Genomic DNA, 25,802 nt, shown 5'->3' with positions numbered 1-25,802 from the left:
GTAATGACGAATTGCTTACTATCCATATTATGACATGTATGCTTGCAAATATACCTCTTGATTTCCCGATATATATCTGACTGTCTATGCCAGCGACAAGTGGACTAAAAATACACCTGAGACTTTAAGTTTTACACCTAGGGTGATAAAATAGGACTTTATAGAAGCCGGGGTCAATATTGGATTTCGATGAAACTCCTTATTAGGTCCTGAGATATCGACCGATATCGACCGTACAACGTAACATTTACATTCCTACGCTCCAGTGTGAAAACGAGCGAAAACTGACTACAACCGAAATTTTAAATTCTATCTGATTTTTTGATTTTCCAGTATGCAAATCAAGCACTATTGAATGTATTGGGATGAAAATTGCCCGAATAGTGCACTTAAGGTAGGCTACCTTATGACCGAATAAGTGTCCAAATCGTACCAAAACTATTAATGCCCGCAGATACCGAATATGAGGATCAAAGTTTCAATTGCGAACCTTTTATCGAAAATATCGGTCAATCTGTAAGGAGAGAGAGAGTGTGTATTTTCCAAATTTTAACGTAAGCTTGTTTCAGAAATTATTTGAGGCACGTCAATACTTCCCATAGATATATGGCGGACTTAATAGAAAAATTTTCAAACTTCCAGTCGACTTTATACCGCATATGTCGGCAAATGTGTGAGTTTTTTTAATAACTATGCACATTTGTGCTTAGAATATCGGTGAAAACTTGACGTACCCCGCATAAAATTTACAAATCTTATGGACCTGAAGGTATTCCCGGTTTTGATCCTGGCAATCTGCAAGAGTTTAAAATATTCGCCTACACCCGAACTTGACCCTTCCTTACTTGTTTATATTAGTTTGATGGCGATAGTTTAGCATTGGCAGAGAAAAATTTAAATTCCATCAACAAATTAGTTGAAATGTCATGAGCTTGAATTTACAGCTGGTTGTGTATGCCACCGCCAATTCAGTGGCATCCTCGGGACTACTCCAACTTTAAATTTATGAGAGATAATTGCTAATCTCTTTGATTATTTAAAATACATACATTTTCGTACTGGACAAATATTCTGGCCAAGTACTGAGCTATAGTTAGATATGTGTATGTTATATACAAGTCTGCAGAATAAGAGAAGTGTGAAAACGAGAGCAAAAAATTACGCCGTCGGTCTATGTATACACAAATATTTTAATTATAAAATAGTATGTTCAGTAGTAAAGAAGAAAACTTTTAAACTGAAATAATTGATCCTTGAAATCACTAGCATTAGAAAATATAAAATTAATTATATCAAACTTGAAATAGTTTCAAACTCATGCATACATATTTTAAAAAGTCTACTTATTTCTGCTACAAATTGGCATTTAAATTTTATATACATAAATTACATTTGTGCATCTCTTAATTAAATACTTATTATACAGTTAAAACCATGCTTTCTTGCCTATTATTATTACAAGTGTGTTGTGCTTTTTGTTGTCGGTGCTTTTGTTTTAGTTGTCAATTTACCGCAGTCAGAGTTGTCACTTCAATGGAAATTGGATTTTCTGTCAGCGCTATCGACTCGGTCGCGGCACTTCGTAAGCCAACGCCATTGTTGTTGGGCAACAACTTCAAATCACCTTTGGATATTTCGGCGTGCTTTCGTCTCCGACGTGTCTGTCCACTGCCTGTCGTGTGACCATTAAGAGCAACATTAGTGTTTTCTTTAGAACCACATATTAATTCTCTAAATTCTTTACGGAAATTGTCATTCAGCCATCCATAGAGCAGAGGATTCGTGCAAGCGGAACTCATGCCGAGCATGTGGCAACAAGCATATATGACAAGCATGTGTTCCGTCACCGCCATTGGACTCCGCATATCCGCATATAAATTGTAAACATTCAAGGGCATCCATGATATGCCGAAAATCAGTGCAATCGTTATCAATAAGCAATTTGTCCGTTGCATACGACGGCCACGTTCCGCGTTGCGTTGTGGCGTTTGCATTGCCACCACCGTTGTGCGACTTCGTAGTTTTTTATAGATGCCGAAATATGCACCGGATACGATCAGTATTGGCACCAAGTATTGCACGCAGAGCGAAAATATTGAATAATAGAATCGTCCATGACTCACGGGCCAATCTTCGACGCAGAAGCATACACCATGGATGCCTAAGGATTCCAGTAGTGGCGGTATTTCTGCCTGTTCCAGGCGTTTGTAGATGAAGAGAGGGCTGGCCAACAGCACTGCGAACAGCCATATGCCAGCAAGAATGGCTATGACACCACCAACCTGAAGGCTTTCCCGTGTCGGATATACAATTAGCTGGAAATTAAGAATAAAGATAGTGTTTTATGAAGCAACGTGGGAGATAATAATGTTGTTTTACTACGAAAAGAAAATTAAATAAACGCTAAACTGGTTAAACCCTTGGCTCATCTAATCAATGCTTGAAAACCCCATTATTGAGGGGAAATACCTTAGTTGTTAGTAAATAAACTGTGCAGCTTGAAACACAGTGCAGTGCTAAATTTATTAGTTGATATTCTGCCACCGGTTTACCAATCTGGAACACGCTAGGGCTTCAGGTGAATACGGTGGTTGCTCGTTGCACAATCGTACTATTTTTGAAAAAAAAAACTCGTTTTTATCGGGACGAGTCAAGCAAGAATCCAAAATCATTCAAACGGACTCGCGAGAGATGTTGGACGCTCTTTCCATCACTCTAACGATTTTGAAGCCCCATATCCTTTACTTTTTAATATTTTCATCAGTTTAGGTGGACATCCAACGAGGCATGTCTTCAACGGTCTCTCGACAGTCTTTGAAGGCTTTACCTCGTAGGCTGATGTTTTTAATAAAACTGAATCACCGTAAGCCTTTTGTATATTTGTAATAGTAATGAAAGAGTGCCCTATCAACCTAGAAAAATACATGTTTTATCCGGGGAATTTAATTACAATTTCCGTCTGCTTGTTTGTCTCAAGGTTTCTTTAGAAAATCATATAAAATAAAGGTTTAGTATAAAAAACGGATTTTGGATCAAAATTCAATTCCATTATTCATTATTGGTCATACATCCATTATAGGGATGTTTCCATTTTTCGATAACATTTATTTCTCTTCGATAAAGGTTTTAGTCTCGGTGATTCCATTGCAGGGGCATTCTGTTAAAATTTGATCTGTTTTGGATGCGGAATAAATAATTTGCTGGACTTCTTAATTTCTTTTGGCCGTCTGTCACGATAACCTGTACGGTTTTGAAGAAATCACTTACGAATATTTCCTTTCAGCAGAGTACTGACAACACTCATCAAGTCACTTCCTGATATTCAAGTGTTTTATCTTCCATCGATAACTATTCCTATCCTTAAATTTGTCAAGCGAGTTAAAAAGGAACTAGATATTATTGTATCAAATAACTGTGTTTCAGAGATAAAAAAAGAGATATCTTAAAACTATAGACTATCATTCAATCGAGAGCGTAAAATCATTTAAAATCTCTCTGTTGAGACCCACGCACTGACGTACGTTTGCTTTTGCATAATTATACAAGGTGCGTTCCAAAGTAAACAGGACTTAAAAAAAAAAACAGAACAAATGGCTTTTTCGGCAAAATCAATTTATTTTATTCAAAATAGTCTCCTTCTGCTTCAATACAGCTTTTTGCACGGTCCAAAAGCATGTCGAAGGAGTGTTTTATCTCGGACGCCTCCTTTGAATTCACGCACAGTTTCGATGGAATTTCGGCGATCACGGATTTTGATTTGCCCACATGTTGATCGTCATTTATGTCTTCACAACTAATTTGAAAACATTGAAACCACTCGTGCAATCTGCTACGGGATAGGAAATCATCGCTATAAAATTGTTTCATCAATTGAAATGTTTCGGTAAAAGTTTTATCAATTTTAAAACAAAATTTAATGTTGGCTTTTTGTTCGAAGCTCATTTTCGCACCGATACACAAACATACTGACACTTAAAACGCAATAACTTCACTTCTAATAGATAAAATGTCATGAAATTCTCACCGGATAATCGATAAAGATAGGAGATTCTAACGCACTAGTCAACATATAGATGGCTAGATTCAAAAAGTCCAGTTTACTTTGGAATGCACCTCGTATGTTTTCTGTAGCACGTAATATTATATAAAAACAACATTGCACGGAAACTCACCTGATACCTGTCAAAGGCAATGGCTGTTATGGAAATGGTCGAGACGAAAATGCTCACCGCCTGCAGCATGGCAACTAATTTGCATATTACTTCCAACATCCCGAAGGGCCAGTATTTTGAGAGGATTTCCAACAACGTTATAGGCATTGTTATTACACATAACAGTAGATCTGAAATTATTGCAGTTCGAAGAGCGACTTATCAAATGCAAATAACAATATTAATAACGGTAAATATAACGCGGCAAACAAACAAATCGATATAAGCATGCAAGTGCATAAAAATACACATATATATTGGGAAACATATATATTGCAATTCAAGGAACTTCTCAATTCAAAGATAAGTTAAATGCAAGTTTACACTCACCAGAAATAGCCAAATTCAGTATGAATAAGTTGCGCGCGGTGCGCATTATGGGTTTTCTCACTACCGCCATCACGACGAATATGTTGCCGACAGTACCAAATATAATCATACCCAAGTATATGCTTATGAGTGCGTAATGCCAGTGATCGCTGACGGCGCGATTTCTTGAAAACCGGTCAACGAGATTCTTTCCCTGCGTCACGAATAAACTTGAATTCGGCTGGGCGGTTAAATTGCTCATATCTACTTCCATGTAGTCTGCCAAAGGAGTGCCCTCTCCATTTGCAGTTGTGATGGAATTAAACAATTCCATTCCTGAGGCAGTAGAGGGAACACCTGCGTCCAGTGCCGGTTCTAAGTGCGTTATATTTATTATCTGTAATAATAAGAAAACGGAATTTCTATAATTCGGTACACGGAACCAAAAATTAAGTTTAACAACCAACTTATTAAATTATTTGTACAAGTATATTAGTTGCTTTCGAAATTGTGTTATATATGTACATACATATGTATATACTTTCTATAATATTACTATGGTTTGTTTCCAGTAATGGTTGTTTCAAACACCTAAAATGAAAGGGAAACTAAATGCGAAGAGATGAAAAAGGTGCACTTCCACCTTGACACCTCCGTTATTGACCCGAGCGAGTTGGTCGAACTATGCTACAAACTTCGGCTGTCCAGATTTGACATTGCGCGACTTCATTTTGTTTCCACAGTTGAGAATATCTCTCGAAAGGAAGATCTACAAAAAATGTACTTTTCAGACGGTGGCTGTGTTTTTCCAAAATATGTGTTTCTCCTTTGTTAGCTACAGATTTATCGGTCCGCTTTCGTATACAGTGGATATAGAGAAATCTGACATTGACCCTCCCACAACCGAAGGTTATATAAAAAGCTTAATAGCTAAAGGAAGTATTGATTCAATTCATCACATTTTTAACAGAAGGTTATGCATATTATTATGACGGAAAAAATTTTCCGAATATCAGTAATATATCTCACAGTTTGACAGAAAGATTAGCATACGAACGGGAGACCGCATATTTGGCGTCTGGCTTCTTGAAAAGTTATATTTCGATTTCGACAAGATGAAATACCTTTAGGACACTTTTTGTGCAAAGCTGGATACATTGATGGGTTTGTATAATGGAAAATGAAAGAATCAGATAGCAACTATTAAAAATTATATTATGTGGAAAGTAGGCGTGGTCTGGATAATGTAACATTCCGAGTTAAGGTATGGATTTTCATTTAAATGGGGACGATGCTATATTTATTCTTTTCAGATATACAATATTTATTGGTGCTTGGGTTTCTTACTGGAAATTCTAGAATCAGATGATCAAGACTGATTACACTTAAATGTGAGCGGTTCACTTCCGACATCAACTCTTATTACTCCCCTTGTGCCATCCTGGATGTAAAATTAACTGTCTCTGACGCATTTAGTTATTGAATTATCACACTTGTAGTAAATTTTAACAATATTGTTATAAGGAGACTGCTCGGGGTTATCTTCCAAAGTCACTTATTTTCACAATGTCGGTTATGGTGATTAAGTTATTTATCCTTAGCGAATTTGGATATTATAGCTTCAACGGTCTCAGCCATGCCCACATTTTCAAAATGTTTTGCCCACAGGTGCCCCTAGCTACTCAAGTTTCATTAAGATATCACAATTTTGATTCACGTTACAGCTTGCACAGACGGTCGGCCACACAAAAAGTCAACCGGATTTCGACACGTTTCGTCATCCGGATCATTTATGTATATAACCCTATATCTACCTCGTTTAGTTTTAGGTGATACATACAAACGTTAGGTGAACAAAACTATTATACTATGTAGCAACACGTTGCTAGGGTATAAAAATAACACGCTCTAATGTGCATGTGTGTGTTTGAACGAATTTGAATTAAATTCTAGATTGCATTTCCACTCTTTGTTTGTGCTAAATATTGGGAAAGAGAGTTTGACCGGAATTTCGTTCACTTTGCCGGTGTGTTAGTACAGTTTTAATTTAAAGGAATTCAAAATCTTGCACTATAAATTTTTAAGAAATTTTATATTTCTGATTTCAAAAACATTTTTTGTTCAAATTTATGTTTAGTTTTTCAATAAGGTTTGCTTTTACATAACAAAATATGCCACTCGCATATATGTGCAATTCATGAATTCCTTTTAAAATATTTTTATTAATTAAAAGCTTACTGTCCTTCGCCTAACATTACTTTCAGAGAATTTGCCAACAATTATGTTGAAATATATTCTTGTGTAGATATATTACTTATGTATTTACACCTATATATGTATTTGACACACAATTTGACAAACAAATAAACACGGATTTCAGTGATTAACTCAACGCAATCCCCCAGCACCCATATTCAGCAATATAGTAATATGTCACTGTCAAAGCAACACCCTGCTGACATAGTGCCGTACGTTTGAGTATCATGTCACCGATAACAGCAATGCGTCTGTCAACGCACACATACAAACGGGTGTCAGTTCTTAGTACTCCTGTGGCGCATGTAGACTTATTCGCATGAGTAGATCCCTATTAAAAATGTATGATGGTATGTACCATTTAAAATTTATTACAGCAAATTTTAGTATGAGATACAACTTTTTTATATCACTATCTACCAACAATATTTGCGTTGAATATAGATTGAGTATAAATTCGAAATATATTTTTTCATAAACTGACAATATGCCCATTGTATTTAATACATTTCCAATGCACATACCTTGGTGTATAATATAATATATAAGATCTCATCCCTTTTGTGACATCATTCAAATAATGAATAAGCTTAGTGGGAGGTTCAATATCTCGAGCACAAAAAGCGATGAAATCATTGGAAATTTTAAATTAAAATATTTTGCTGTGTACGTGTTTATCTCATATGTGTGTGTGTGGACGTGTGTACGTGTATGGGATATATTGCTAAGGACTACTTTCTTTAATATGACTCTATTTAATTTTAGAGTAAAGCAAATTTTTTGTCGTGAAATTTGACGTTATTATTTCGCTTAGGAGTTATCGAGACCAGCTATATCTACTGAAGTACCTTTTAATTATGTATGGCAATTAATCTCATTATTGCCGTATTGATTCATACAAAGGTTCTCAAACTGCTCAAATTTCTTTTTGTAGGTAGATTACAATTATTTCAATTAATATCAAACCTAATAGAGAAGAAAGTGACAAGATGATTCTAACTCGCCTTCCTCCATACAGCTTTGTCAAGGAAAGTATTATTTAGCCGCACCGCGTGTGTGACTCCAATCGGAGTCCGACTTCCAATCGGATGAAATTACCAACGATCCTGCTATGACCAGGTATCCATACAAGTCTACTTCGGAAGAAACTTAAAGCAATTGTTAATGATCTTCTTGACTAGTTTTGAGCACACAGTCAGAGAACTTAAAGCCAGTATAGCCGCTCGGCTATCGAAGTGAAAGAATACTTCTCTAAACGAAGCTGCACTTCGAAGCAGTGCATATACTCGCATTGCCACCAGCCTCCTACGCTTGAAAGGCGCTGCAGTAATATTGAAGCACGAAAGTAGAGTTGGTGGAGAGCTTCCAACAGAAGTCTCTACCTCCGACCCTTCATTTTATTTTAGATTTATTCATGAAATTGTGGATAATTTCAGTTTGTGCATATCCGGGCCCCTCATATACCCAGTTTTCCTAAGTCTTGTAACACTCTTCGCTTCAAAGCACTTATCAGCTATATAGTATTTGCAAATCCACCGTGTGAAGAATAGGTGCTTCTAACGAGGGAAGAGTTGCATAATATTTATGTATAACGGCTCCCTCAAGCCCTGATCTACTAAGTGCAAGGCAATATCGACAATTTCAACCTTTTTGTAGGGATTTTAAGCACATAACAGCTCGTTTCCTGGACATCGAACCCAAATTTACAGCTCAATGAGTGTCTAGACTTTTCAATAGTTGCAAAGGGAAATTGATAGCCCTGAGGTCCTTAGACTATGACAGCTTTTACCAGCCATCGGTACGAGGGCGACTCTAACCAGCCTCTAAGACACCGGAATGACACCTGACGCAGTCAGGGAGCTTTTTAACACAAAATTACTCTGGAACCGCTACTAAAATCTGGCAAATAACATCTCCTAAGAGCAAACGCAAATACTTGTTGACAGTTAGGTTGGTCTTACAATGGTTGTAAATAGGTTAAATTGATTTCTGAGTGCTTTGACGTATTTGAATATGTCGAATGCAAAATACTAGTAGTGTTTTTCCGGTTCTACTTCACAATGCCTCAACGCAATCGGTAAGCAGATCCCATTTCGCGCTTGAATGAGTCAATGCTTCCTTTCCAGAGCTACTTATACAAAATATCATAAAATGAATTTCAATACCTCGTATCTATGTGTGTATTTTATTTCCTTTTCATGATGTTCGAGACTTTAATATAGGCGAGGTTAGTTAAAGTCAAGCGGGAGTAACGGAAATTAATGTCGTCGGAATTTTTCTTTTACCTTGGCAAGAAGCACAACACATTACATAGCAACCGAGAAGGCACGTGGAACTTTTATGACAGTAAATAAGCTCAATATGCTCAAATTACTTACATATATCTATTTGCACATATACATAGATAGAAAAATAAGGCTTTTCCGTAAGCGATATAATCCGCCTTTTGAAATTAGGCTTCCAAAAATTTAAAATTCAACCCACGATTTTTACGCGGGCTTAAAATTTGCGTACTGAAAGCGATGTGTTCGCATCGCGGTGAAGAGCAGAGCTTTGCAACATTCCAATTTATAACATATGTATGTATAATATAAATATATACAATAGTATGTAGGCAAGCTCGTCGTATTGGAATGTCGCGTGTATCTTTGGGTTGCTCGGGGCAACAAATTTAATTTTCTATTACGCTTTTTGCGCCTAAGCGACACATAAGCGGCACAAAGAGTTGTCAAATAATTTAAATTACTGCCCATGCTCCTCCAAAAAGGGATTGTCTGTGTTGATTAACACGTGGCGTAGCAAGCATATGCGCTACAATCGAAATAATTTGCTTTGACACGGAAGTAAAAGTACTCCCACATAAACAAACTTTGCGGGCTGTCAGCGTTTGTTGCATAAACATCCTTGCATTCGTGCCATATGTAGTGTTTGAAATACCATTTATATGTGCAAATAAAGGCCGTATAAGTGGCGTTCCGGGCAGAATGCTTTGCGAAATACTGTTGAGCTAGTATTATGGCATACCGTACAATACTCAGTGGCTTATTGTAGATCCCAAAGGTTTATTTATAACAAAATTAAAAATAAAACGATTACAGTGCGTGAAAACTGTAGGCAGGCTGTATGAAACTAGATTTTTTTTCACCAAAGTTGCTTTTTTATATGGTATGATAGGTCATCAGCCTCAGTTTTGACGATTTCTTTTCAGCGACCATTCCTTTGGAGCCGAGATTTCACATGTACAAAAATTAAAATATTACCGGTTCCCCATTTTGTCTTCAAAGTATAATCCATTTTATGGAAGTCAAATCTTTTGTGAATTTTTATCACAAGTTTTCCGTTAAGAGTTTCATTAAGACATGCAAATTCTTTTTGAATAATTTTTTACAAACAAACAAAAATTCACGCCACTTAAAATGCTAAATCTCTGGAAGTGTCTTTGGATTTCTCTTTTGGAGAACCAGGCCATTTAATGATGGTGTGAATCTCTAATCGAAATGTTGCCAACATTTAAAGCCGTCTGCTTATACACCAGTACCAGCAGAGTTAAATTACCAAATATATGCATGTACTTGTATATATTTATAATATATATATATACATATATATATAGCTACAATTGGTATAAACTGCTGACAATTTTGTGTCATAATTTTATTAATTATTCTGAGTTTTAGTTAAGTACAGAAGCAAAAACAAATATTTAATGTTATAAAAAGAGGGACGTTATATGAATTATTAAGCCATCAATAATATAAACTCTTCTTAAATATAGAGAATATTTAGATATCTGTATATTTCAGTCTCCCACACAAGCTCTCGCTAAACTTACTTATATTACCCCTAAGTTGGTTATGTTAAATGTAATAGATAAATCTCATAAGTACAGCTACATCACTTATATGCTGAATGGAGAGTCCTTGGCTCTGCATAATATTCAAATAACATTATTTTCTCTTTGCCCTCAGCTTAAGTTATGACATTTATTCATAAAGTTTGTTGCGCCAATGTTGCCACGACAATTTGTTTGATGATAAATATTTGATTCTTTCTAAGTAGATTCGGACGCATATGGCTTTTAGAAGACACTCAACGCACATGTGCCGACAAGTAAAAGCGTGTGCTTGTAGACTACGAGTAATAAAAATGAAATGATAAGACGCTTGCATCAAAGAAAGTCCAATAACAGCTTTTCTGGCTGGAAGGACATTAATACTTATGTCAACATGAAATAGCATAAGCCTTCCACATATGAATACAGGCAAAGAAATTGTGTGCGAGCTTTTGAGCTACTAAAACTTCGACAAACAAAATAATGATTATCATGCAGGGATATTAAGAAAAGAAGGGGTTTTAAGGGGCTTCCGCGAAATCCTTATGTTCGCATTTAATTTTGATTATGTTCCCATATTGTCTTTAACATGACAATGCAAAGAAATGAGTGTGGCTTAAAACAAAAACGAACTTTTGAAAAGCAAATCTGCCATATTTTCACCAAGTACAATGAATACTTGTGACCCTATGTTCCACCTAGAAACTACGGGGGAAAAAAACATATATATATATACAATAAATACTTAGAAATTCAAGAGTAAGCTAAGAACAGCCAAGAAATCCAAAATAGGCCTCATATACACAAATACAACAACTCAGCCGTTAACTTACACACATTGTTAAACTGGCGTGTGTGTGTGCAAAGCCAATATCTGCTTCATGATCTTAAATAGCTGTGGTTATGCACACATTTTACGCTAAATGTTGTAACAGTGCAAAATCTTTGGCATCGCAGGCTTCTTCATTTGACTTTAATATGATTCTGTCATTATAATAAGCAACTTTAATAAAGCAGCCTTAATCCTTATAGGAGTGAGCTTGATTTTTTATTAAAAGGATATGCAATTCTTGAAATGGTAAGAGGTGCTTAATTATACATAACAGCCATTTGTTGGTATACTAATGCATAGTTTAATATACAAATTCTGCCCATTGTGCATTATTTTCGACGTATTAATGATTCCTTTGAGTGTTTAGAGTATTAAAGGAAAAAACCAGATCACTGCCGCACCCATAAACGATGTCATTGGAAAAAGCAAAATGTGGTATAACTGAGTTAAATTTGGCATAAGAGGTCATAGCAGTGAGGGTCACGTGAAGCGTTATAGCGTTTAAAAGGTAGGTGACTGTAAACTGTTTAATGCAAGAATTTCATAGATAACTATAGCTTGAAACAACTAAACTTGTCAAGTAAACGGTGTTGATTTCACGGTCCTATTTAAGGTGACAAAAGTTTTTTGCTTTGTAAAGAATAATATAATTCCAAAATTGTTTAAAAGGTGGTGAGAGAGAAATGACTTTGCAGAACTTTCGAGTAACTAAAGTATTGTGGAGAGCGAATAAACGATTGTCATGGAAAAGGTTCGATAATTGGAAAAACTTGAAAACACTGTGAAACCTATTTAGCGATTATAAGTATGTTTCCAGTTTTCAATAAACTTGCATAATTTAACAAATTTGATTTTAATACCTTGAACAAAGTATATTAGGATTGCCACCCAAAAAGATAACGTCGGCGGCCCTGCTTATACGGAATACTTTATACCTTGATGAGGATTCTTCTCGAAATTTGGCGTAGAGTTTTATTAAAGACATCACTTTAGCCTCGGAAAAAATTGTTTGGATTGGTTGAACGATCAAGCTCAAGCCCTTCAACGGAAAAATCTTTTATATGTCGAGGTGTCTTTATGAAATTTGGCATATATCATCAGATTGGAGATTATATGCCATAAAATACCGCTGCATGAAGGGTAGGCTTCGAAAGTTAACATTTTTTGTTGTTTTAGTTTTATTAAACTTCCAATGCAACCAACAGAGTGTCATAAATCAATACATTATTAATGAGTGAACGAATAAGTTGCTGCAAAACGGCACATCAGGTGTTAATAATTCCTATCTTTATAAAAGCTGTGAAATGAGTTCGAAAGAAACCATACTCAATGGCTGTTTAGCTTTCCCACTATATTCAGTAGTAAACACATGTAAGTCCTCACGCAAAGGCTCTTTGCAGTTGTTGGTAGCAGGACTACACTTTCAATTTATAGCTTTGAGGCAATCAACAACATATGCATTCATATTACTTCTGCTGCTAGTTCGCTATGGGAACGCAAATTTCATAAAGCCTCGATTTTAATAGTTCTATTTCAGCAAAGGATTTGTCCAGCAGTCGATTTTTCTTTCTGTTAACCCTTTACGAGTAACAGAAAAATGTTATTGGTATTGCTTGCTCTAGAAGCAATAACTTTAGTCAGCAGCTCTGTCACGCACTGTTTGCTGTTGCACTCCACTGACCTATTGTTTTTTTTGTTAGAAGTTGTTTCCAGCAAATATTTACAATGCTGGTATACGTATGTAGTGTATGAAATGGCGCACATGGCGTATACGTAACATTAACGCAAAGCTAGTTTCAACTTCTTTTCTTCACCTAACGATTGTATATAACACCTAAACGTAATCGAGATAGATATAGGTTTATATAAATATTTGGTAGTCGAAAAAGTCTATTCGTATTTCTAATAAAACTTCAACTTTTTTTACTTTTATTTATAATAATAAATAAATAAACAAAAAAAATATTTTTTTTTTTGTTTAAATCAAGCTTAAATCTCTCTTTTACAATACTATATGATACGACATAATGTGATTGGTAGCGACGATTGCCACCTATTAACAAAATATGAAAGAAGTTTTTCGACTACCCAATATATTACATAAATTATCAGGATGACGAAAAGTTGAAATCAGGGTAACATTTCACTTAAGTAAAAATTAAATATCTTGATGAAACTTGGTACGCGCGATCTTTAGGCGATATCGGACTACAACCACGCCTACTTCCCATATAACATATTTTAAAATTTTATTTGATTATTTAACTTTCGAGTACACAAACCAAAAAGCAATTTTTATATAGCGGGATACAACTTTGGGTGAATATTGCCCTTATGGTATGGCACCATATGGCCAAAAATTGTCCATATCCAACAGAAACTGTTCAAGCCTCTAGATACCGAATATTTGGACCCTAATACCTATAGTTTTACCCTTTTACCGAAAATATTGGTCAATGTCCAGTTTTATAATTGAATTTCAGAGAGAATCCTTTCCTAAGAGCTGTATGTCTGTATGCCGAAAATGAGTTGAATCAGGTCAACACTTCCTTTAGCTCCATATACCTAACGTAAAGATTTCGAACTTGACTTTACCTCAGGCAACGTGTGAGTTATCTTAATAAAATTGGGAATAAAATCGGGTGAAAACTCTCCCTAGACCCACATAACTAACAGGCCTTATGCACCTTAACGTACTTCCCTAGCTTTATATCTTGCAAGTTGCAAGAGGATGAAATGTACGGTTATATCCGAACTTAGTTCTTCCTTACTTGTACATATTATCAATTGAAATGTTTAGTTACTGTTACTTTCATATTACACAAGTTTTGCATTTATAAAATTACCTCTCATACTTTGAAAAATATGCTGTGGAATTCAATAGCTGCAATACAATTATTATAGTGCAGGCTTCTTTAGTTATTCTTAAAACTAGTTGTTATAGTAGTACTATCGATTTGCTAGTCAAACTAGAAGATTTGAAGAAACAAATTCAGGCAAATCAAATATCTAAAATGGCAGCCAATTAAATCTTAAACTCGAACTGACGTACATAAACAGGAAATAAATTCAATAAATTGAAATCTTCTCAAATATATTTCTATATCAATATATCAATTTTCTCGCGTACTTTGATCTCATTCCAATGGATTACAAGGTGGCCAAGCCTGGCCTTCGAGGTCCTTCTGAAACAGATAAGAGATCTAGTAAGCTTTTCGCTCTCAGTAGTTCTAACTGAACTCTATCTGATCGGGATTCATGCAAAAAATTTGAAAATTTCCCAGGATGCCAGTTGCATAGTCCGATTTGAAGAGAACGAGATGATCCGGTCTTAAGAAAAATATCCTTTATGGAGGAAAAATACTTTGTTTACACAAATAAAAGAAAAAATATCTTTAAAATCATATAGTCCGTGCATAATTAAACTTTTACATCAAGCTGATAGAGATAATTTTCAGGCGAATTATAGTGTTCTTTAATTAAAAATGCAAATATGTTGGAAGTAATGTGATTTTCATATGACAATAAATATTTCTACGAGTATTTTATCGCGTGCGGAAAGTAAACACAAATTAGGCTAGAATTTCTTTAAATTAAAGGTTTGTATCGAATTGATTTTTGTCTTTTTACCATTAGACTCTAAAAGAAAAAAATATATATATATTATTCTGCCTCATCGCATCATAAGGACTTTCGTAGCTTCATCTTATAATATTTTAAAACGTTTTCCTTCTCCTTATTTTGATGAATTTTAAAATCGAAAGCTTTACTACTATAAGGATGGGATTTCTCTTAAGACAGTAAGATTTCCACTTGTATTCATGCATATTTTTCACACAGGTGGCATAAAAAATATGTTTCTTTTGAATATTTTATAGTTTATGGGAAGATGTGTCCCTACGAACGTTGAAACTTAAAATAGTCGCAACTTCAGTTACATGGGGAGCAAAAGTGATTCCATGATCAACATTTTCATGTTTGAGCGCGCATAAAAAATAAACGAATGAAGTAAATGACAAAAACTTTTTTTTTCTTGAATATCTAGTTTATTTGTAACAATTAGGCGTAAATAGCAAAATAGTAACAGAAGCAATGGCACAGTTATAAATCAAAAACAAAAAAAAACGGCATGTACTCAGTTTTGCACCATCCGTTATTCGCACATATTTTTGCTGTTCTTACTTTCTTATCAGCAATTGACCTGCAGATTTACTGTTATATGTATTTTTGTATTCATTATTCGTTGTCATAATTCAAAGAATCACTCTTTTCCACAAGTTTGTAGTCATTTTATTGAATTTGGAAATTAGTCTCTAAATTGTTCTTGAAAAATGAAGAAGCTGTCTCCAGATAAAGAAAATAGTATTGTTTCCCTGACTAAGAGTGGCTGTTCGACACGCACTATTGCTGACAAACTGCAAGTTAGTCAATCAGTGGTAGTCAAGGTGCAAAAAAGAAAAAATGTTTGTGTTGAAAACATGTTGAATGGTCGCCGCCGCCTTCTAACAGACTCTGACGCTCGACTTATGATGTCCAAAATGAGGAAAGATAAGCTTTTAACGCCAGCAGAGGCTTCCAAGAAAATAAATAAAGGAGTAAGTCGATGGACAGCTAGAAGAGCGCTGGCTAGGATTGGTTACGTCGCAGCTGTGAAAAAAAACAAACCAGCTTTATCCGAGAAAAATGTTAAGGCACGACTAAAATTCGCAAAGGTACACAGAAACTGGACAGTTGAAGACTGGAAACGTGTTATCTGGTCGGACGAATCCAAGTTTAACCGTTTTCAATCGGATGGAAAACAGTACTGTTGGCGTAGACCCGGTGACAAGCTTCAAAGGCATCACGTGAAGCAAACAGTGAAACATGGAGGAGGCAACATAATGGCTTGGGGGTGCTTCACGTTTTGGAATGTGGGACCGTTGCACAAAATAGACGGGATTATGCGTAAGGAAGATTATTTAAGTATTTTGCAAACACAGCTTCCCAATTTTCTTGACCAGTGTGCGTATTCAGAGCATGAAATCACTTTTCAGCAAGATGGGGATCCCAAGCACACTGCGAAAATTGTAAAAGAATGGCTGGGAAACCAAAATTTTAAGGTGATGGAATGGCCAGCGCAAAGTCCCGACCTCAATCCAATTGAAAACCTATGGTCAATTGTGAAGCGACGGCTCGGACAGTATCAATCAGCCCCATCCGACCTAAACGATCTTTGGGGACGTGTTGAACTAGAGTGGAATAATATTCCGAAAACAATTGTTGAAAATCTAGTTGCGAGCATGCCACAACGTATAAAAAAGGTCATAGAAAATAAGGGTCTATGGACAAAATATTAATAATGCATTTCTTTCATTTTTTCACGGATGGTGCAAAACTGAGTACATGCCGTTTTTTTTTTGTTTTTGATTTATAACTGTGCCATTGCTTCTGTTACTATTTTGCTATTTACGCCTAATTGTTACAAATAAACTAGATATTCAAGAAAAAAAAAGTTTTTGTCATTTACTTCATTCGTCTATTTTTTATGCGCGCTCAAACATGAAAATGTTGATCGTGGTATTACTTTTGCTCCCCACTGTACATATAATACATTGAATATATATGCCATATGGTGATATTTATACCCTCGCTCTCCCTATAAGTAACACATAGACACACTAATTTAATTCCCTCGAAAGATGCAAAAATATGGCGACAACAACCTACAAACGTAGCGCTATTTCGTTAATGACAAAGGATCCCCTTCCTTTCTAGTGGATAAAAATGTAGTAGATATATGACTTTTCCGTAGCTAATTTTTTGATGTGTTTGCACAATATTTTCGTGGTTAATTAGATTTCATTAGTTTGTTTAGTCTTCTCCAAGCATAAATTACGTCTAGTCAGTTGTCATTCCTAATTAATGTGGACATTATATAATTAGCATCTACGCTCAGTTCGTTAAATATATTATACTTAAGCATAAAGCAACCTTACACACAAATATTCGCACATAAATTATAATTGGCTTACAAGTTTTCGGATAATAATATGGAATTATTTTGTGAACACTTAGGAAGCTTATGGTCAAGCGCATATTGCCCTAAGCGGAACCTAATTTCATTTGGATGTGGTATGAGTTAATGGAGAAGCGAACTATTATTATACTTATGTATGTATAAAATATTTTAATGCTTTACACACTAAGCCTCGAATCAAAAAGTGTATTACCAATAGCATCAAACTGCTTCCGCATTATTAATAGTATATACAACAAGATGTGATATACGAATATTTCAATAGTACGCTTTCTTGCACGAAATTCATCCGATTGAAACGAGTCGGGTCCCCGTTATTCTCTTACAGCCTAGCGCTGGAGCGATGAACATACCGTGAGCTCGACAAGTCCTGTCCAACAATCAAAAGAGAGTGAACCGTTAGAGGTGTTTTGAAATACCTACCCTTGCATTCTCGCCGCAATTGTAAATGTTCCGACTGAATACTGCCTAAAAGGCTCACCCGCGATACGGATAACTGTTGCTTCAGTCGCTACTTGTCAAAATTGTACGAGTATGGAAAAAGGCGATGTGAAATATTCTACGCACTTTCCCCTTTACTGCCCAGAAGGATGAAGCACACAGTAGTTTTTTATATTGTTGCAAAAGAGATATATTTTCATGGATGCTGCTTTGTAAAGTCACAGTCACTATACAGACAGAACGTGACACATTCCGAGCACATTCCTCTGAAATGTATGTGAGTAGAGCGGCGTCGCTGGGTCAAAGATGCAGTCAGCTTTTTGAGGATGTATCGAAAAATTAAAGGGAGACTTTTTCGTGAGTTCTCTGTAATATCTTTCAAGCAGAAGCGACAACCAACCAGACATCAGTAGGTGCGCCTTTTTTTAGGGCATACACTCCGATAACAGAGCTGATATTCTTCCATATTAAACTTCTCCACATCGGAATCGTCGGAAACTATAAAGCCGATGTCAAACTCTATCAGGATGGAAACGAGCAAAATCTATGGAATTCGGGCGAGTTTAGTAACGTCACCAAGGTAAGTCTGAAGTATCTCGGTTGCCATAATTTTTATGAATCCGGCGAATTGGCTGGAATTAATGTTAGCCTCCTCAATAAAATTTTAGCAGACTCCAGACATTTTGTCGATATGCGTTAGGTGAACAAAAGTATTATACTCTGAAGCAACATACATACATACTTATAATTTTACAATATTTGATTCATGTCCTTTAACATGTTAATAAACTCGCGCAACTTACAAAATTGTCCCATCTTGTTCTTACACATAGATATAAGGTATCGCACAATTAATGACCTAAAAACAGACAGTAATAAGAAATCTTAATAAAATATTCATCCTAATTTAATCCTAATAATATTTATATATTTTCCTCTAATCCAGAATGACTGAATGTCAAAAAAAAATTATTTTGTAATGAATGTTTGGTTATTAGTAAGTAAAGAGGAGATCTTATTTACATTTTATAAATACTTTCTTCTGTTTGTACTTTTCTAAAGAAATGCAGAAAATTCATCCATATAATCGTTCCATCCCACCAAGTAAATTTCTTACCAACATTTGCCTTAGAATCAAATTCAATATGCGTAACTTGGCAGTCCTTGAACTTTGACAGTCAGCAAAGTGGCGATGAGGTGCTTGTGGCGAAAAATAGGATAACACTTGCGTCACCAGTATTCAATGTCAAGCTGTTGACGTTAATACATATGCTTTAAAGGAAAGATATGTATATATGCAAATATTCTTCTGTAGCAGATAAAGGAGTGAGACGGCAGAAAGAACGCACAACAAAAGAGAACGCATATACTCGAAAAATATAGTTAATCTGCATCTGGCAGGATTAAACAAAAAAACTGCAAAAAACTGCAATCAAAATCCCTACTGCCGGCAACAGTTAGGCTTAGCGAGAGATGCTTACAACCAAAACTAAACGAACAAACGAAATGTATTTTGCAATGGAAAGCAAGTTTTCTAAAACCAATGGATTAGAATATTGATATCATCGGCCTCAACATTCGCGCCGTTAGTTCTGCTTTCTCCAGACTGGACAAGGAAGCAAAGCAAATGGGTCTGGCAGTGAACGAGGGCAAGACGAAATATCTCCTGTCATCAAACAAACAGTCGTCGCACTCGCGACTAGTCTCTCACGTCACTGTTGACACTCATAACTTTGAAGTTGTAGATAATTTCGTCTATCTTGGAGCCAGCGTAAACACCACCAACAATGTCAGCCTGGAAATCCAACCCAGGATTACTCTTGCCAACAGGTGCTACTTCGGACTGAGTAGGCAATTGGAAAGTAAAGTCCCCTCTCGACGAACAAAAACCAAACTCTATAAGTCACTCATAATTCCCGTCCTGCTATACGGTGCAGAGGCCTGGACGATGACAACAACTGATGAGTCGACGTTGCGAGTTTTCGAGAAAAGTTCTGCGAAAGATTTATGGTCCTTTGCGCGTTGGCCACGGCGAATATCGCATTCGATGGAACGATGAGCTGTATGAGATATATGTATGACGACATTGAGATAGTTCAGCGAATTAAAAGACAGCGGCTACGCTGGCTAGGTCATGTTGTCCGAATGGACGAAAACACTGCAGCTCTGAAAGTATTCGACGCTTAGGCTTGCGCTCCAAACCTTTCTAAACTCTTGATTCTGATGTTATCCAACAATAAAAGGCTTTATTGACGACTTCCGTCACCGATAATAAAAAAAATGTTCAATCCCTGATTGTTTTGTGGACGAATTAGTGAGTGTCTCCATTCATCTGTACGTGAAATCTGTATCTTGAGAAAAAACTGAGATATCGTAAAGAACACGTTTTCCTAGGAAAAAAAAGAAGACGAGCTCTTAGATGAGCGTAATCGCACCATTGCCTTGGCCATAAGTGGGCTAAACAAAAAACTTAACAGGGCCCCGCCAACTAATAGATTTAATGTACGTACATATCTCCTAGACTAATAAAGCTACAATAACCAAGTACGCTGAGAACGAATGAAATGGGGCTCTCCTCATATAATAGGTTCGTTAAAAACCTCTAAGAGCGCGATAAATCACTAACTAAATGCTTGGAAGACTCTATACCCGATGAGGTGGGAGAGGGTTTCAATGGAGCCGGTGTCAAATTTAGATAATGGGAGTTATATTTATCTCGGGAGCTACGCGACCGATTTCAACCAAAGACATTTTGAAATTTTTTGTCATTGCGATGTAAAAATGGGCGAAATCAGAAAAATCTCTTCGAATATAACTAAATTAATTTCATCTCGTTCTTTTATTTTCCACAAATAAAGAAGCAATCAATGTAACTGGATACAAATTTGCCCAAACTATAACTTTTCAACAACCTAGACGCCAAATTTCAGTGTGCATGCCTACCTTCGGTCAATCTGTGAAATATAATACATCTATATACTTATATAAAAGAAAGTGACGTTAGTTACTACGCTTATAACTGGAGAACGCCTGGACTGATTTCGGTGATTACCACCAATTCGGACAGGTGTCCGCCCAAACAAGGAGAATACTTAAGAAAATTCTGGAAAATTTTCCGAAAATAAAAAATTATGAAGAAAATAAATTTTCAAATACGATTTTAAAAAGGAAATAAAAACGAACATGATTTTAAATGCTGTATTGCCAGTAGATGGCGTTGTGTGCATTAGGGTGGGTCGATTCCGGACTTTTTTCGATTCGGGATTTCTAATAGTGCGGAAAAGTTGCCTTAGTACTTCCTGATTCCAATGCAAATTTTGTTTTCAGATCGGATTGCATCTTCAACCCCAACTCCGGCCTTGAAATTTCGGAAATTCGCCTAAAATCGTTAAATTGTCTACCTAGCGCCTGAAATACGCATCTCATGGCAAAATGTATAAAACAAAAGTTATTTGTCACATCATTTGCTACCGAAATGGTATATGTGATCATGGCCGTAGGACGAACCGTTCCCGAGATACGAGCGAAAATGCGGCGCCCCACAGCGCAAGGTGAAAATTGTTGTAGCTCTCAGCTAACCTGTATTGGTCACCCAGAACCCACCGCGTGGAGGTGGCTGCTCTTCGGGTTCCTCCCAAGCCCAACCCAACCAACCAACCATATGTCAGGCTTGTTTTAGTCTGAATCTGTGTAAAATTTATTGATAAAATCAGATTTTGTTCTAAACTTTGGCACTTGTTGCCTAGATGCCTCTGTCACCAGTTTGAATGGATGAATCGACAACTTTGCGCAGTTTAGCAGGTAAGTACCTCGACTTTTGAATTGCAGCATAGAAATGGCGCGAGCCATCTTTGATTGAACTGTTGAATCTTATTGAGAACCACAAAGGTGAGTAAACTGTAAGTATGTACTTGACCAAAATCATTATTTCCTTTGTTGGTTTGTCAGTAGAAATGTATAATCTAAGAATTCTATTTGCACAGGTGAGCCAGCGAGATTTGCACATGTTACCTGGATGCATCGATGCTAAATCTAAGGAACATTGACCGGAAATAACAACTTCTGATATTTTATAGAGATAAGCTTGGTCTGTGCTAAGTTGGGTCGGATTAATAACCTCAGAAGGTAATTGGCAGGATGGACAACTTTCAAATTTGACAACAGGCAACTTCTCACAATCAGGGAGCGGTTTACCTATGTCGCCAGAGAATGTATTTGGACTCTTTGAGACACCATCTATGTGTTCGAAAAGAGCACGAAATGGAAGTTCGTTGAAATGTAGAAGACAAAATAACCCACTGTAATGGCCTACCTATTCTTTCTTCTAGTTTCCGAATGATTCCACCTTTCCAACCTGTGTTCGTGTTGGTGCCATCAGCACCGACAACTTCTAAATGTTCCACATCAACTGAATTGTCTTGTAAATGTTGCCATATAGCTTGCGTCTCATCCTCAGCTGACCCGGAAGGAGAGGTGACGTGGCCAAAGTAATGACAACCAGGTTACGCTATAAGAGAAATATGTTCCTCTTTGACAGTGTCGCGGTAGTACTTTTTACCTTCGCTGACTTGTGTAAGTGTATTGTCTTTGCGGCCGTCAAAATACAGCCCATATACAGAGTCAATACTTTCGGTATTTTGGAGCTTAACTCCAACACTTTTCTTTGCCCGACTAATCTTGCATTTGTCAGTGACAAAGCCAGCCTGATCCTCTGTTATCAAACCTGCTTTTTTGGCATCCAGATAAGCAGATGAAACAATCAAGGCCGCTGCTATATCACTTACTCCACATGTTTGGGCAACTAAAGCAGTGTGTTCTAATACTAGTATGTTTTGTTTGGTTTTAGAGGATCGAAGAGAAAATTCATCATCAGCATCGTTTTTGGAAGAATCCATGTGCGACGTACCTACATTGTTGTCGTCTGTATGAGAGCCTGGCTGATCTGAATGGTCACGTGTTCTAGCTGATACTTTTCTGGTAAGTATTGATGTTGAATGACGTTTTGAAAGCTTTTCTTTACGTTCATTTTTCTTTGTAATCTTTTTTGTTTCAGGTAGATCAAAACTTCCAATGTGACCAATTCTTCTAGTTCTCTGGTCCAAGAGTAATGGTTGTTCATTGATAGGAACTTTCCTTTCCTTTGTATGTGGTGAGCATTTGTACAACTCTGATGTGTGAAACTATCGGAATAGATGACTTTTTGAAAGTATTTTCAACCTTTTTTGCAACTATTTCTGTAACTTCTTTACTCCTAGGTTCATAGTTGTCGCCTCAGGGTCGCCCTATACGAAATCTTTCAAACTGATAACACAAAAGAACATCCTGGTAAGTGGTAGCTGGGACTCAGAGAGATTGTACGGATATATGCCAAACACAGGACATTTCTGTCTAAATTTAAATTTAGATACAGACATTTTGAGTTCTGTGGTCTGTTGAGAGAGTATAAGTGATAGCAGAATATAAGTGAATCAACGACAAGAGTGAAGGAACTCCATGAAAAAATATTTATGTGGAGACCAGTCCGAACGTGTCGTATGGTGTAGGTGAATGAATGTGAGTGATAGCACTCGGCGAAATCAACGTCAAGAAGTGTGGCCGCAAGCCGATTTTCACGTTGCGCTGTGGAGCGCCGCATTTTCGCTCGTATCTCGGGAACGGTTCGTCCTACGGCTATGATCACATATACCATTTCGGAGCAAATGACGTGACAAATAACTTTTGTTTTATACATTCTGCATTGAGATGCGTATTTCAGGCGCTAGGTAGACAGTTTCACGTTTTTAGGCGAATTTCCGAAATTTCAAGGCCGGAGTTGGGGTTGAAGATGCAATCCGATCTAAAAAAAAAAAGTTGCATTGGAATCAGGAAGTACTAAGGCAACTTTTCGGCACTATTAGAAATCCCGAATCGAAAAAGTTCGGAATCGACCCGCCCTAGTATGCATCAACTTTTGACAGCTGCATGCATATGCAGAGTTGGCAACCCACGCAAGATGCAATGACATATATGACTTGAGTTTAGTAACATAAATATCGGCATTTTCTTAAGCTTTTATCGGCTTACGTTAGTTATTGTAATTCAATTTGATTTAATACATTATCTATATACATATGTATGTATGTATATAAAACAAAGACGGGTTTGTTCGAACACTTATAACTCGAGACTTGTTTGGTGGTCTGCCACGTTCTTTATTTCTCACATCAAATCATTATCTCAGGTATGACTTCTGTCAACCAAACAGATAAAATATTAAGGCTCGTTCACAACAAATATTCCTTACCAACACATTTGTATCATAACGCTTTACATAAAATACACTCGAACTTAGCCTTCCTTACTTGTTTTACTTTAGTCCCTTTCGATGATATATACAAATTTAAAATAATGTTGACCTCCAGCTAGCTTGAATATTCAATTGAAAATTCCACATAGCACCTTTTTCATTACCTTTTTTTTTTTGCATTGTGACATCAGCGTTTCGATGAATTCAAATTTATGCTATTGCATAAATTATGATGAAAATTTCACTGCTATATTTAGCTATTTTGCTATGTCATTATTTTCTACCACATAAAGCATAGGCGCGGAAATGTGAGTGAGTAATTTATGTAAAATTTGTATTAATGGAAAATTGTCATTATTTTTGGAAATTTAGAACTTTATGGAATACTACATAGTACATATGCCTAACTAATTAATCGATTTAACAGCCGGCTCAGGTTCGTAGTTTTGACTGATTTACTCGTAGCTCAAGCGATGCATGTGTATGAACTACGAAAGGAATTTTTAAGTTTGTCGATTAATATTGTACTGTTTCGTGCAAAAGTCTGAAATATTTGAACTAAATTTTTTTATAAAGAATTTGACTTTTGAAGCTTAGTTACGTATGGGTATGTAATTTTGTATTTCGTAATAGAATCCATCATCACTTCTTAAATTTTTGCGACCATATCACAAATATGATAAATTCATCATTCTTGTGATATCTTTTAGAACGATCAGACTTAATGGCCTATGTCTCACAAAAAAGGTCGGATGAATCAAAATGTGTAGAAGTAGATGTAGAAGTACTTTTCGAAAGTCTTCCTTTGACAGGTCAAGCTTTCATGTTATTTTCGCTTTGTATTGTTCGGCATTTCCTCAAGGAAAGGCTTGAAAAGCCTGAACAAGGTTTACAAATCATTCATTTTTATTGCGAAAATTCACGTTCTGGAAAGAATGTGCTTCGCGCGAGTTAAGGAACGTTTTCCTTATAATATGTAGTATCTTATCAAAATATCCTAAACAAGCAATCATCAGAACAACTTTATGTTAGAAAATTCATCAAAACAACCTTATCTTAGAACAATAGAAGTGCAAAACCCAAACGTTATTTACTAGTAAACAACCAGCATCTCAATAGTATAAGTAGCACTAAGATTTATGTAAACAAACCTAAACAAGCAATATATGGTATTATATCTAAACAAATTAACAACACTTAATAAGTAAACATACTAGTTAGTATAAATAGAAGTAAGAACCATGTAATAAGTTAGTCTTTAGAGTATTAGTAAAGAGTAAACATTTCGGTGCAGCTCAAAAATATATTCTTTTGACTCATTTTTATTTCATGTAAAATTAACTCGCGCTTCACTCAACTTTTGGTCAACACAATCGTCCTACTGAACATACTATTTGCGACACCATCACCTACCTTGAGAATGAGCATTCATTGTTGGATAATATTCGATCGAATAAATCAGATCCAGCACGCTGTGAGGAAAATATAGTAGCCGTAGCTGAAAGTGCACACAAAGACTGTGGAGAGTCGATTCGGTGCGGTTCGGAGCAACTTAGACTGACATATGGAACGACTTGGCGCATTTTACGTCGAGATCTTAAATTGAAATCGTACAAAAT

At 36.2% G+C, this 25,802-nt stretch overlaps 1 protein-coding gene across 1 annotated transcript in view; it reads right to left on the bottom strand.

Moving 5' to 3' along the window:
- LOC105225807 (neuropeptide F receptor) overlaps positions 1-25,802 on the bottom strand; it is a 63,589-nt gene that overhangs the window by 3,163 nt on the left and 34,624 nt on the right. Inside the window, exons 3-5 of the mRNA XM_049447149.1 lie at positions 4,542-4,917; positions 4,173-4,342; positions 1,512-2,315 (exon numbers count right to left, since the gene is read on the bottom strand). Coding sequence (XP_049303106.1) covers positions 1,512-2,315; positions 4,173-4,342; positions 4,542-4,917 — 1,350 coding nt within the window. The remainder of the gene's footprint in view (positions 1-1,511; positions 2,316-4,172; positions 4,343-4,541; positions 4,918-25,802) is intronic.

The sequence above is a fragment of the Bactrocera dorsalis genome, chromosome 2 (assembly GCF_023373825.1).
Source record: "Bactrocera dorsalis isolate Fly_Bdor chromosome 2, ASM2337382v1, whole genome shotgun sequence".
In the NCBI taxonomy this organism is placed as follows: Eukaryota; Metazoa; Arthropoda; class Insecta; order Diptera; family Tephritidae; genus Bactrocera; species Bactrocera dorsalis.
Note: the sequence above shows the minus strand (reverse complement) of the source record. Positions and strands in the feature narration are given on the sequence as shown.